Source organism: Cylas formicarius, unplaced genomic scaffold (genome assembly GCF_029955315.1).
Source record: "Cylas formicarius isolate icCylForm1 unplaced genomic scaffold, icCylForm1.1 PGA_scaffold_9__14_contigs__length_23061073, whole genome shotgun sequence".
Lineage (NCBI taxonomy): Eukaryota > Metazoa > Arthropoda > Insecta > Coleoptera > Brentidae > Cylas > Cylas formicarius.
Window position 1 is genome coordinate 12095332 of NW_026844365.1, and position 11918 is coordinate 12107249.

General features: G+C 34.6%; 6 protein-coding genes and 1 non-coding gene across 9 annotated transcripts; 3 read left to right on the forward strand and 4 right to left on the reverse strand.

The window, feature by feature from the left end:
* Nucleotides 1-557: 557 nt before the first annotated feature.
* On the reverse strand, nucleotides 558-2956 carry LOC132707299 (glutamyl-tRNA(Gln) amidotransferase subunit B, mitochondrial). Its single transcript, XM_060679092.1, has 6 exons — nucleotides 2631-2956; nucleotides 2010-2581; nucleotides 1530-1948; nucleotides 1340-1473; nucleotides 1162-1285; nucleotides 558-1112 (listed from the first exon to the last, which is right to left on the reverse strand). The coding sequence occupies exons 1-6, from the start codon at nucleotides 2708-2710 to the stop codon at nucleotides 888-890; spliced, it is 1554 nt and encodes a 517-aa protein (XP_060535075.1). The 5' UTR covers nucleotides 2711-2956; the 3' UTR covers nucleotides 558-887.
* Nucleotides 2957-3089: 133 nt separating this feature from the next.
* On the forward strand, nucleotides 3090-3881 carry LOC132707302 (NEDD8-conjugating enzyme Ubc12). The gene is made up of 3 exons (XM_060679095.1): nucleotides 3090-3328; nucleotides 3382-3476; nucleotides 3528-3881. The coding sequence occupies exons 1-3, from the start codon at nucleotides 3223-3225 to the stop codon at nucleotides 3873-3875; spliced, it is 549 nt and encodes a 182-aa protein (XP_060535078.1). The 5' UTR covers nucleotides 3090-3222; the 3' UTR covers nucleotides 3876-3881.
* A 505-nt stretch (nucleotides 3882-4386) lies between these two features.
* Nucleotides 4387-5022, reverse strand: LOC132707303 (small ribosomal subunit protein bS6m). Its single transcript, XM_060679096.1, has 2 exons — nucleotides 4868-5022; nucleotides 4387-4818 (listed from the first exon to the last, which is right to left on the reverse strand). Exons 1-2 carry the CDS (start codon nucleotides 4910-4912, stop codon nucleotides 4420-4422), a joined length of 444 nt encoding a protein of 147 aa, XP_060535079.1. The 5' UTR covers nucleotides 4913-5022; the 3' UTR covers nucleotides 4387-4419.
* A 326-nt stretch (nucleotides 5023-5348) lies between these two features.
* On the reverse strand, nucleotides 5349-8350 carry LOC132707136 (oxysterol-binding protein-related protein 11). 3 transcript variants are annotated; one of them, XM_060678838.1, is made up of 3 exons: nucleotides 8239-8350; nucleotides 7423-7758; nucleotides 5349-6058 (listed from the first exon to the last, which is right to left on the reverse strand). In XM_060678838.1, the coding sequence occupies exons 2-3, from the start codon at nucleotides 7750-7752 to the stop codon at nucleotides 5774-5776; spliced, it is 615 nt and encodes a 204-aa protein (XP_060534821.1). In that variant the 5' UTR covers nucleotides 7753-7758; nucleotides 8239-8350; the 3' UTR covers nucleotides 5349-5773. The 3 variants fall into 3 exon arrangements, with proteins under 3 accessions (XP_060534821.1, XP_060534819.1, XP_060534820.1); XM_060678836.1 differs by lacking the exon at nucleotides 8239-8350 and adding an exon at nucleotides 8026-8160; XM_060678837.1 differs by lacking the exon at nucleotides 8239-8350 and adding an exon at nucleotides 7895-8026.
* Nucleotides 8351-8391: 41 nt separating this feature from the next.
* LOC132707137 (FAD-linked sulfhydryl oxidase ALR) lies at nucleotides 8392-9103 on the reverse strand. Its single transcript, XM_060678839.1, has 3 exons — nucleotides 8871-9103; nucleotides 8608-8813; nucleotides 8392-8557 (listed from the first exon to the last, which is right to left on the reverse strand). Exons 1-3 carry the CDS (start codon nucleotides 9000-9002, stop codon nucleotides 8392-8394), a joined length of 504 nt encoding a protein of 167 aa, XP_060534822.1. The 5' UTR covers nucleotides 9003-9103.
* LOC132707135 (leukocyte receptor cluster member 1) lies at nucleotides 9092-10708 on the forward strand. Its single transcript, XM_060678835.1, has 3 exons — nucleotides 9092-9240; nucleotides 9293-9392; nucleotides 9444-10708. Exons 1-3 carry the CDS (start codon nucleotides 9218-9220, stop codon nucleotides 10239-10241), a joined length of 921 nt encoding a protein of 306 aa, XP_060534818.1. The 5' UTR covers nucleotides 9092-9217; the 3' UTR covers nucleotides 10242-10708.
* A 656-nt stretch (nucleotides 10709-11364) lies between these two features.
* Nucleotides 11365-11436, forward strand: Trnah-gug (transfer RNA histidin (anticodon GUG)). Its single transcript has one exon. It is a non-coding gene; the product is annotated as a tRNA-His (tRNA).
* Nucleotides 11437-11918: the final 482 nt, after the last annotated feature.

Here is an 11918-nt window from a genome sequence, read left to right on the forward strand (position 1 = left end):
TCACTTGTGGCATTCGATGTTGTTGCTAAAAGCTCAGACAATACCTGCCGAGCTTCTTTTTTGGCATTTTTGGAATGAAGTCTTTTTGATCTAGATAATCCTGCTTCTGTTGGTGGCTTGTGGTTAAATAATAATACGGTGGGAACAGCAGTTTTTTTTTAGAATCTTTTTTAAAGGTAAACCTAAAATTTAAATTTTGTGGTGAATTTAATGTGTTACTTAAGACAAAAAATTCCCAATAACTCATTTTGTAAGTCTCTTTGGTAATCATTTTCAGTAAAATGAACTGAGTAGACATAGCTTTTATTATTATAATTGAGTTTGTCCCCTCTTCTACATCGAACTATCTACTCGTTCCGAATAGTTCAGGATACTAAATATTTCCCTTTGGGAAAACGATGAAAACTATATTTTTCAGAACTTGCTTTTTCATCAAAATAGTTGTTATTGCACCCATACATGTCACATCTCGTTCCAGACATACCTAACTATTTTTGGATGGAAAAATTGCATCATTTGAGAAAATTTTGTTCAGCACATCTTTTAATTGAATATGGATATGTATGTTGTATTGCTCAGTTTTCGGATGTCTCATATTCACACTGGTATCCAGACCATATCTGATTGGATATCCCGTATGAGATAATCGCTGGAACCGTTAGATGAATTATTCCGCTGTATGAATATGTTATTAAACCTGGAGGATGATGGAATAGTCCAGACGCTTTCTTTATGAAGGCATCCTTTGGGAATTTTGAATTATATTTACCAATATTTGTAAGCTGACCAGATTGAGTGGCAGGGCCAAACAAACCAGTAAATAAAAAAAACTCAAATGCATGTAAATAACTATACAAGTACAATGAAAAATAATCTAAAATAATATTTTATTTAATATTATGCAACAGTTCTTTCATAATTTTGTCACATTTCGCCATATCGGCACGCTTGTTGGTTTTTATTGCCACCGCACCAAGTAAGGCCTGGAACACTTTGACTTTGCCCTTTAGGAATGCGGTTACCATTTTTTCATTTTCATCTATTACTTCTTGACATATTTTTCTTAATTCTGCTTCATCTACAATCTGCTTCCAGCCCTTCTCCTCAACAATCTAAAATCAAATCCATAACACCACTTTTAATGTTAATTGAGCTGAATACCTCGGAGGGAGCTTTCAAATTTCCCATAAACAATTCATCTAAGACCATTTTAGCAGTACTTCTATTAATTAGTGACCCTTCTAACATTCTTATTATTTCACCAATGTGCAATGCCCTAATCTGGCTAAAAATAAAAGAAGTAGCCACTTATAAAAGAAAATTTATGTTAACTTATTACGTATCATGTAATTCTACTTCAAATTTGTTGAGTGCCGTGTTAAGCTCATTGATTAAAAAATTTGCCAGGGTGGAAGCTCTAAATTTTTGCCCATTTAATGACCCAATGAACAGTTCTAACAAAGATGGATCATTCTAGAAAAGTAAAAGTTCAAACACTTAATATTACTTTAAACTTTTTTGAGACATACCACAAGAATTATGCACTGTTCTGCAGTTAAACCAAGCTCTTCCCTGAGCCTTATTCGAGTCTGTTCAGGCAACTCGGGAATCTTACTCTTTAAACTATCAATGTTAATAAAACCATCTCTAATAATAGGACCTACATCAAGGTGCAGGGGAGGTAAATTAGGTTCAGGCATATACCTATAATCCTGTTGCACCTCTTTATCTCTCATAGGGACAGTCACTCTATTTTCCATGTCCCAGGCACGAGTTTCATTAACTATTTCACCTCCGGATTCCTTTATTTTCATTTGACGCTCTATTTCGAATTTTACTGCGCCAGCCACTCCCCTAACTGAACCAATATTTTTTATTTCTGATCTAATCCCAAAAGGTTCACCATCTTGATGGATTGACACATTTGCGTCAACTCTTAATGCACCCTCTGCAGCAAAGTTCATTTGGAATACACCTCAAAAGCAAACAAAACAAGCAAACCTATATACCTTCCATCTTACAGGAGCAGGTATTGAGTCTTTGCAGTATAATTATCAATTCTTTAATAAGAGCAGCAGCTTCTTCTCCGTTTGTTAAATCAGGTTCAAACACTAGCTCCATCAGAGGCACACCAGCTCTATTTAAATCCACTAGACTTCTATCTGATTCATGCAGGCTTTTACCGCTATCTTGCTCTAATTGGACCTGCTTTAACCTCACATTTGTTTTATAGGGTTTCTGGACACCAGTAGTAAATACACTAAATTGTAAATTTCCATTCCTCGCCAATGGAGCTCTTTGTTGAGTAATCTGATAGCCCGCCGGCAAATCAGCATAGAAATAATGCTTCCTATCAAAATAAGAAATCGGGTTGATTGTGCAGTTTAAAGCAAGGGCCGTCAGCACACCGGCCTCCACACAACGTTTGTTTAAAATGGGTAACGTGCCAGGCGTAGCCATATCAAACAGGGAAACGTTAGTGTTTACGGGAGATAAAAATTTGGTAGCGGCACCTGAAAAGAGTTTACTTTCCGAAAATATTTGGGCATGGACTTCAAGGCCGACTACACTTTTCCATTTGCTAAAAGCAGGTTTCATTATTCTCGTTTTTGATCGGACCTATTTGGTACCTCTTGTTAATTGTAATCGAATAATATTGCTTAAGGGGTTGTATTTGAATCGCTTGTAAACTTTTATGTGACAAAAACATTGTGCAGCGAATATTCGTTTAGAAAGGTTATGTTGCAGTCATAGAAAGGAAACTTGTAATCTATAACACGAGCCGGTGCTACAAATACAGTTCAGTGTATTAAATTAAAATGAGACAGCACCAAATTATTGTTAATTAATTTTGTTGTTGGAAACTGACGATATAAAATGTTTGTATAATTGGGACACGTGAAGGAAGCCATGAAATTATCCAGCAAAGACCTTGTTTAATCCTACTTTCGACAAAATTATGGTAAGAAATCAAATGATATTAATTCTGTATATTGGATTTATTTTAATAATTTTCTCAACGCAAACTTCGAACCGTTAGACGGATTGCGTATTCGTTTTTCGTTTCTGTACGCGATACATGCTTTTAAAACACCACTTATGCTATGCCTGTACGTCAAAAAGAGAAATCGACAGAAGTGATCTCTCTTTTCCCAGATTTTACATGTTAAGAAATAACAGTATCGTGAGATTTTGATAACAAAACGTAAAAATTTGTCGAAAATGATTAAATTGTTTTCGTTAAAGCAACAGAAAAAGGACGGGGAGGTCACTCCTCGATCGGGAAATCAAAAAAAGCCCTCCGCAGCTCAGTTAAGAATTATGAAAGGTAGGTATATCATCTTTTCTGTAGTCTACGGGAAATAATTATGAATTTCATAGATATAAACGAGTTAAATTTACCTAAAACATGCACCACAGAGTTTCCAGATCCCGATGACTTGCTAAATTTTAAGTTAGTAATATGCCCTGATGAGGTAATATTCTTAAAACTTTTATATTCAAAGGGGCTAATGACTTTCTTTTAGGGTTTTTATAGGACAGGTAGGTTCGTTTTTAGTTTCAGAGTGGGTCCGAGTTACCCCCATGAGCCTCCAAAAGTGAAATGTGAGACCCAGATCTATCACCCAAACATTGATTTACAGGGGAATGTATGTTTGAACATTCTAAGAGAAGACTGGAAGCCTGTGCTTACCATAAACAGTATTGTCTATGGTTTACAGTACTTATTCTTGGAACCCAACCCTGAAGATCCATTAAATAAAGAAGCTGCTGAAGTTTTAACCAACAATCGAAGAGTTTTTGAACAAAATGTGCAAAAAGCAATGAGAGGTGGATATGTTGGCGGTGTTTGCTTTGAAAGGTGCTTAAAGTGATGTATTAAGGACAGAGAATAATGTGTGAATTCATGCAAAGGTTAACATTATGTTAAGGACTCTCTGTAAGTGTATATAATTATATGACGGTCGAATTAATATTTTGGGCTAATAAAATGACTGATTGTTGTTTCAGGCGGATATTAGTTTGCTCTATTTTGCTTCTGAAGTCAGTAAAAACAGAACTTATTAGTCAGGACTTATTTCCTAGCTAACAACTTATTGAGGTAAATTTCTGTTACTTAAATTAGCAACAAGTCATTAATTCGGCCTATGTAAAGATAAAGAAAGATTGATTTTTTACTTATATCTTTTTATAATTTTTACCTGAGACTCTAAAGGACTTGCAAGTTGCAACCTCAAAAATTATTTATTGTAAATTTTATGAAAGTTAACTGTAGCTTTTCTCGGGGGCTACATTGAATAATTGTCAACACAACATTGATTATCCTGCTAATTTATTTGTTGTTGAGTGTAAGATAGGGTAAAATTTTCTTAATAAAAAATAGCGATACGACTTTTATTTATTATGGTTACAAACTAACTACTTCTGGAAGGGATAATAATCAAGACCAGTATTAAACTGAAATTTGGGTTTTTCTAATTTTTTCGCCTGTCTCATCAATTCTTGTACCTCCTCCCTGTAGGGTGGTGGTTTATTTTCATCGTCCAATGTGCATTCAATGGGTTCAAACTCTTTCTTCTTATAAATCCTTCGTCGAATAATATCTACATCTCTACTATATTCATCTAACAAGTCTTCCACAGTGCTGGGCGGAACATTAAATAAAAATAAAAAGTAGCTTGCCTTGTTATATACGACACCGTGGACACTGGTTTTATAGGGCATATCTCGCGTACCCAAATTTTCTAGTTTGCGTATAATACCACCTTTGTTAAATATACAGTCTGCCGCTCTTCGAAGAACTGTTTTTAATTCGGGCTAAAAACGTGTGAAATTAAGAATGAAGAATTGTAATATAGGCCATTACCTTGGGTAGAACACGCAACAATAGCAGAAGCTCGTAGTTTATCATTTTTTAACCTTTAATGCCCCTATTCAATACGATAAATGATAAAATTCTTAATCACTGCATTACAAAACTCTGGTTAGTTCGACCACAGAATCAATGACATACGAAAAGAAGCGAATAACGGTAATTGGTTGACCATAATCCGTTGACGGCTCTTTTGCTTATAGATATTTTAATTGTCTGAAAATAAGCAAGGTTTTCTTAGTTTTGGCTAGTTTCTATTATTATGCAGTTAAGTTGATAGAGAGGATGCAATATATATTTACGCTATTATTTAAAAATACGTACGTGCGAGAGAGAAATAAAGTTCAACTTTGTAACATCAGAGTTAAGTCAAACGTTTACCGTTCTGTAAGAAAATGTACATACCATTGTTATGTACAGGTCGTTAAGGTAACTGTCGTCCTAATGTGGTTTATGTTAGAAATAAAAAAACTAATTAAGACATAATTTATTAATATTTACACTATATACAAAAAAAAATCACCGAATGTATAAAGCTGCAATACACATAACGACAGTCACATCACAACGTATTCCATTTCTTGAAACTCAGCTTCACTATAGGTAAATGCAATTTTTTAAGTTTCCTCCTATCAAAGATACAAAAGTTATATTAGTATAAATATTTACAAAATTTGTCTAAGTGTTCGTCTAAAATTATACAAATTGCATTATACTAGCACATTTGTTCACAGGTCCATAATAGCTCCTAATCAGTAATGCCTACGATTATATATATGAGATGATATGTACAAATTTCAAAACTATCTATCTCTGGGCTGGCAATTTCAAGCAACAGCCATCCTTCAACATCCGAAAACATTCATTCCCATAGCAGATCCAACTAATATTATTTAAATATTAATCCTCATCTACAACGAACCCTGTCCGACTCTGCAGCGAGTGCTGATTCTTTTGTAATATGCTCAAACACTGATTCAAACAATGCAAGGAGGCCGCTGAAGTTGCTTTTAACAGCAAAAAATTAGGATCGATGGATAACGAGACTCCCGACGATTCTATCGCTCGACACAAGGCCGAGTCCGCCTGCTCTGTTTGATGCAGCTGCGAACGCACCGAATTCAACGCGTCAAGGACTGCCAGATGCTCTTTCGGTGGCAGAGGGGGGCTCCCTGCGCTTATCGCCTTAAAAAAATATTGCGAACCAATAATAACAGAATTAACAAAATTACAATCAAAATTTGTTATATAGAGACTTGTGACATTCTCTAGCACTAACGTCAATGTCAGTTGACAGCCTGGATGACGTTTCATTCTTAAAAATTAAAATTTAAGTTTTCCGTGACGATTATATTGTCAATTTGTTCATAGAAATGAAATTTGGATCGTCATACCTTTTTTTCGTTGTGATCTTTATCGGCATGCTTGTCGCGCGTTATGATCAAACTCAATCTCCTTTTAATCTTCATTTCTAACAATAGAAATCAAACACGGATCGAGGGCGTATTCCTTTATACGCAAACGCTAGCCGCTTTTAAAAACATAAACACGACTAATTCCTTATCAAAAATATTTCAATTGAAACTACAACAGGCAGCCTCGCGGACAACAATACGTTCGTTGCGAGATAAGATTGGATACTATTTTTAACTATTGTTTAAATTGGAAATAATACCGTATATTTGTGCGTTTTATATAAAATTAAGGTAAATAAGCATGCAAAACAGGTTCACTGCGCAATATCCATGGAGAACCTCATAATTATTGCCACACATTTTTCAAGATCAACCGCTTCGCATTAGTTTATTAACATCCAGTGGCGTGCACTTTTTGTATAGATGTAAACGCTGCAAGTTGGGTTGTCTATTATTCTGAGGGCACTTTGAGTCAATCTGAAATCTGTCACATATTTGTTCTATTTGTATGAGTTCTATTTACTACGTACACTGTTTAATTATTATGACAAGTGCTCTCAGATAAAATAAACAAAAAAAAACTGCGAAAGATAAAAAAAATTCTCTTCATTTAATGTATTTTTATGTGAGGTAGAAAAAATTGCGGGAATTTAGTTTGTGAGGCCATAGATCGGAGACATATAGATACAAGAGATTTAGAGGCCCTGTTACATCATCAGCATTTTCTCAAAATATGCCTAGGTTTCGGTAAATGTTTCGTGAAAACGAGTGTATGGAAATCGATATTTCAAAAGAAAATGGCACAAAGTGAACATTAGTAGGAAGGGAAAATAATGCCGCCAGCGGCGCATTAATTTTTACTATAATTACAATGCCTTAACACAGTGGCGTAGAATTAATGTTGGTCATATTATTTATTTAAATGGCCTTGTTCTGTGATTTGTCAATTTTATTTTCCAAACTCACTTAACTTACAGCACAATAATAGGAGATATTTGTTCCATGGCTAATATTAATGATGACGTCATGAAAAAGAATGAATTTCATTGAACTCCGTTTGTGTGGTTAATATTAAGCTCCAAATAGGATTTAAATCAGCAATAAACCGCAATACAAACACCTAGTAATACTAACCTTTGTATGAGATTCCGCGACAGCTCTTAACATGTTAACCCATTCCTGCCTAGACTTTGCATCTGTAGCCCTTAATTTTATGATATCACCGGATGAACCATTTACTGTAAATGTTCGAGAATCCTCGTCACTGGGGCAAATTACAGCACCAGCCAAATGCATTGAACCTCTCGGCACCATGCTTTCCGGCTTCTCACCTTCGCATAGGTAATAATCCAAGAGTCCCGCATTTGCATCTACGTGAAAGAAACGATATTGCCATCCTTTAACTACATTTGTATATTTGTATAGCTGCCCGGAAAAATGTCTCTCCTTTGTGTGGAGATCCATAACAGACTAAAATTCGAAATAATTGCAACAGTTAAGCAACAAAAGCTTTTAGTAAATAACTAAGTAAAATGCTGTGATATACATTTTTGAAGACAAACTGACAGGAAATCTATGGTAAACCAGAAAATTTTAGTCAGCTAACCTCTATATTCTTATTATGCGTCATTAGATGCCAGCTTTGCTAAAATCCGATGAATAAACTAAACCCAAAAGAAAGCAAACTTGTGTTTTAATGAGAAAATGACAATTTTATCAGTCATTTCATAACCTCACCTTAAATCCGCTGGACGTATCGTTGGTTGCCTGCTTAGCACAGAAGGTACGTGGACCACTGAGATTAAATAGAGTGGAGTGCATAAAACTTAGATCACGAAAACTAGAATATGAATTTTGACGCAATAACCACGTTTCCAGTCACTGTCATTCGTGTAATCAAGAAAATCTGCGTCTTGCTGCTATTAAGTACAAATTAATTTTTAAACTCACACAAGATTGTAAATCCAGTCGTTTGTACCTCCATGGTTCACAAAAACACAACCTCACACTCAGGAAATATTACGATACAAAGTCGCATCTAAATAAAACGTTTAATTAAACTAACAAGGGCATCTATAAGTGCAATTCTACTAAAATGCTCAGTCACCAATCACAGGAGCCATCTAACCAACCATCTCTCCACCTTTCATTTACTTTGGTGCAGTCAAAAACATCCTTTCCTATTTTAACATTAACGTTGTTGTGTATTCTGCAGAGCCATTGACTAAGCGCTTCCTGCGATTCTACCCGAGGAGGTTCCACTTTTAGCCTACAAAATAAACTGTAACAAATAGTTATTTAATTGTTACTATGACATACTCTTCACGGAACTCTTTAGCACAATCATTGCATGGGTAAAATTTAGAAAAAACATTGAAAAAAGTCTTCATGTCGTTTTGCTGAGTAACGGTGGGTGTAATTGGATACTTTGCGGCCATGGTGTGTAAGAAGCTCCATGTTTTGTTTCCAAGCTCATCTTTATCCAAGGGACAGTCTGTTCTTCTTGTTTTCGATTCTTCTTCCACCTAATGAGACACACCAGACGACTGTCTTATGATCAGCGCCCCAGTAATAAAACTTACAGTCTGATTTGATCCACCGGTTGTTAGGTTGTGATCATCTTTTCCTTTCTTTTTTGTAGATTTCAGATAATCTGAGAAGCTGGAACATTGTCTGCACTGTTCATTCTCTAGAGGTGATGGACGCCTGTTCATCGTCTTCAAAATAATGCATAGTTTACGAAAAATTGTGAAATATTACCTAACCACGAAAATTTTGACATTCCTGAAAAACAATTTTTTTCATATATTTCGACTATAGTTAGGCCACTCGCAATACAGATCCCACAGTTTAAATTTTACGTCTAACAAATATTTTTTAACCATACTTCTGTCTTAGGTAAATTTAGATTTGTGAGGAAATCTTAAAAATGAATATATTACCAAAGAAAAGGTAAAATAAAATTTATTAAACAACTAATGATCTAACAATAATTCCATTTTAGATGGCACGTTCGGACGAAAGAGAACATAGCCAGAGTTCGTAGAGATGAAGCTCAAGCAGCAGAAGAGGAGAAAGTAAAACAAGAGAGAGCCAAGTTAGCTGTGAGCCCATTATTTTTTCTATTGACTATGTCTTGAAATTTTATGTTTTAGGAAAGAGAAGCAAGGCGTCAGTTATTATTACAGAAATCCCGAAGTCAATTATCGTCTAAGGAATGTATTACCATAAATACAGATAATACTCCCAGATCAACAAAATCCCATGAGCATGTCAATTTTTTTGAGGAACTCGAGGAAGGAAAGGCGGAATTGAAGCAAAGTAATAAAGAGTATGAAAAGGAGCAAAAAGAAGAGAAAGAAAAATATGAAAAGCAAATTGGATATTTGACCTACCTAGGACAAGATACAAATGAGGCTTTAGGTAAAAAAAGTTGGTATGAAGTTGCCCCAGATAGATCGTCGGGGAAGGCTGAAGTAAACATGAAGAGTAAATCCAGAGAAGATCCCCTTGCTGTCATGAAAAAGTACATAGAAATTGGAAAGGTGACAAGTGATAATCTTAAAGCTGTTCAAAAGATGTATGAATATAAGAAACTACTGAAAAGATCAAAGGAGGAGAGGCAAAAAAGTTCTGAAAGTGGAAAGTATCATCGAACAAAAAAACATAAAAAGAAGAAGCATAAAAAATATCAGGAAAGTAGTAATTTTTATGCAAACAGTGATGATGATGTCGCAGATGCTGGCAAAGGGACAGAAAAACAAAAAAAATTGGAGATTTTAAGGATGGAGAGATTAAAACGTGAAAAAGAAGAAAGGCTGAAAGCAGATAATCTCTTAGCAAAATTAAATGGAGAAAGTACAAACAGAGAAGAAAGGCCGAGACCCCATGTCAGACAAAAATACAATTCCCAATTTAATCCAGAACTAGCCAAACAAAATTACGATAATTGATCTTAGTTTGGCTGTGTCATTTAGCAACTCAATAACGTAGAAAATGTGTATTTAACATTTATCAAAATAATTTGTTTTAAATACTATGAAATTAAATGTGTAAATACTTTTGATTTTTCTCAATTTTACTGCTATTGTTGTTCTATAGAAGCGGAAAGCAGACACGAGATTAGAGGGATGGTTAGGTCACACCCACATAAGTGGGTGTGGCACAGGCTCGCTTTCAGATGGCGTTTTGAAGTTATGCGTAACCCAGTTAGCGTGAATATAATATATTCATTAATAGCGAAGAAATTGTTAATATTATTATATTATAAATTGTTTACACTTTCAATAAATTATATGCAACCAAAAAGTTGCCAGAATCTATTGTTGAGGTTATGTCTAACGAATAACATTCGCATAATAAAGGCGTGTTGAGGTTATGTGTAACCGAAAATCGACGTTTAACACCCGTAGCCACATAACAGACCCTACAAATCATGTTTCACAATAATTTGTTTTATAAATTTTCGATATAAACTTGCCAGAAAACGTTTTAAGGGGTTGCATATAGCGGTGATCTTGAACAGTTAGGATTTTTTTTATTATTAATTTTTGAACTGGCTAGAGGGCGCCTTGAGATACGTTACACTTCGGCGGCGTTTCAGACCAAAGAAAACTATTTTCTAACGTTCAACACGCAGCGCGATGCGTGAGAAGCGATTCGTGGCAATGCATCCAGGAACACCTAAAAAATTCGCTCCGCGATTTGGCAAGCGAGTAAGCGGTTTTAAATTTGCTGTGAAAAATCGTGCGAAAGAACACCACCGAAAAATTCATTTGTGGTCACCTGCAGCACTTTTACCTATTAGAACTAAAATTTTTATATATATTGTCAAATATGCTATAGATCAGACAGCAAATTACATGTCTATTTCATAGATAAACAGATAATGTATTTTTTTTTATTTTTTTTACAATTACAATTTTTTGCATAATTTCATGCATGTAGTTTAGTTCTTCAAAATTGCCTTCATTGTGATCCAATAAAATATTAAAACAAAAACTGATAAAAAAACTTGGGTCACCGCTCCGCTTTATGTTTATTGAGTCAAGCAGCAATAAAATCACCACCTCAATAGCCGTGATCGTCTAGTGGTTAGGACCCTACGTTGTGGCCGTAGTAACCCAGGTTCGAATCCTGGTCACGGCAATGTGCGAACATTGTCACGGTGGGGTGGTTTTTTTATAAGTTTTTTTCGCAAATATATATTTTTGTTAATAATTCCGAACATTTTGCAGCTTTGCACTGACACATATTTTTTAAATATAAAATTCTAGAAACGTCTAGTTCAAGAATCGCATTTTAATTTTTTATCAAATGTGCCTTTAAAAAATCAACAGTTATAAGTACATAAATAAGAATAATAATGAAATTATTCAATTAATTGTATTAATTGATATTTTAATTATTCAGTTCTTCGATATAAATATTGAAATGGCTAAATATCGTCTTGGGTTAATTTATCAATAATATATTTACAAGAGGCATACATAATTGAATTATTATTTATAGAATGTGCAATGTATAATGAATGTCCGGTTTCGTGTAATAATACTATAAATAAATTAGTATGATCATCAGGAGTTGCCTGATTTACCGAAAAAACAATTTTATGATTTATCAAAATGAAT

Bases quoted from the DNA above. Each gene is read 5' to 3' on its own strand.
- LOC132707135 (XM_060678835.1), top strand. From the start codon at position 9,218: ATGAATATATTACCAAAGAAAAG. The intron at 9,241-9,292 runs GTAAAATAAAAT...ATTCCATTTTAG, and splicing joins AATATATTACCAAAGAAAAG to ATGGCACGTTCGGACGAAAG. The intron at 9,393-9,443 runs GTGAGCCCATTA...TTTATGTTTTAG, and splicing joins AAGAGAGAGCCAAGTTAGCT to GAAAGAGAAGCAAGGCGTCA.
- LOC132707299 (XM_060679092.1), bottom strand. From the start codon at position 2,710: ATGTTTTTGTCACATAAAAGTTTACAAGCGATTCAAATACAACCCCTT. The intron at 2,582-2,630 runs GTACCAAATAGG...ACCTGCTTTTAG, and splicing joins TCGATTACAATTAACAAGAG to CAAATGGAAAAGTGTAGTCG. The intron at 1,113-1,161 runs GTATTCAGCTCA...ATTTGATTTTAG, and splicing joins ATTTGAAAGCTCCCTCCGAG to ATTGTTGAGGAGAAGGGCTG.
- LOC132707303 (XM_060679096.1), bottom strand. From the start codon at position 4,912: ATGATAAACTACGAGCTTCTGCTATTGTTGCGTGTTCTACCCAAG. The intron at 4,819-4,867 runs GTAATGGCCTAT...ACACGTTTTTAG, and splicing joins TGTTGCGTGTTCTACCCAAG to CCCGAATTAAAAACAGTTCT.
- LOC132707302 (XM_060679095.1), top strand. From the start codon at position 3,223: ATGATTAAATTGTTTTCGTTAAAGCAACAGAAAAAGGACGGGGAGGTC. The intron at 3,329-3,381 runs GTAGGTATATCA...TGAATTTCATAG, and splicing joins TCAGTTAAGAATTATGAAAG to ATATAAACGAGTTAAATTTA. The intron at 3,477-3,527 runs GTAATATTCTTA...ACTTTCTTTTAG, and splicing joins TAGTAATATGCCCTGATGAG to GGTTTTTATAGGACAGGTAG.
- LOC132707137 (XM_060678839.1), bottom strand. From the start codon at position 9,002: ATGAACAGGCGTCCATCACCTCTAGAGAATGAACAGTGCAGACAATGT. The intron at 8,814-8,870 runs GTAAGTTTTATT...GTGTCTCATTAG, and splicing joins CCGGTGGATCAAATCAGACT to GTGGAAGAAGAATCGAAAAC. The intron at 8,558-8,607 runs GTATGTCATAGT...TTTATTTTGTAG, and splicing joins GCTAAAGAGTTCCGTGAAGA to GCTAAAAGTGGAACCTCCTC.
- LOC132707136 (XM_060678836.1), bottom strand. From the start codon at position 8,109: ATGCACTCCACTCTATTTAATCTCAGTGGTCCACGTACCTTCTGTGCT. The intron at 7,759-8,025 runs GTGAGGTTATGA...TTCGAATTTTAG, and splicing joins ATACGTCCAGCGGATTTAAG to TCTGTTATGGATCTCCACAC. The intron at 6,059-7,422 runs GTTAGTATTACT...TATTTTTTTAAG, and splicing joins TCGCGGAATCTCATACAAAG to GCGATAAGCGCAGGGAGCCC.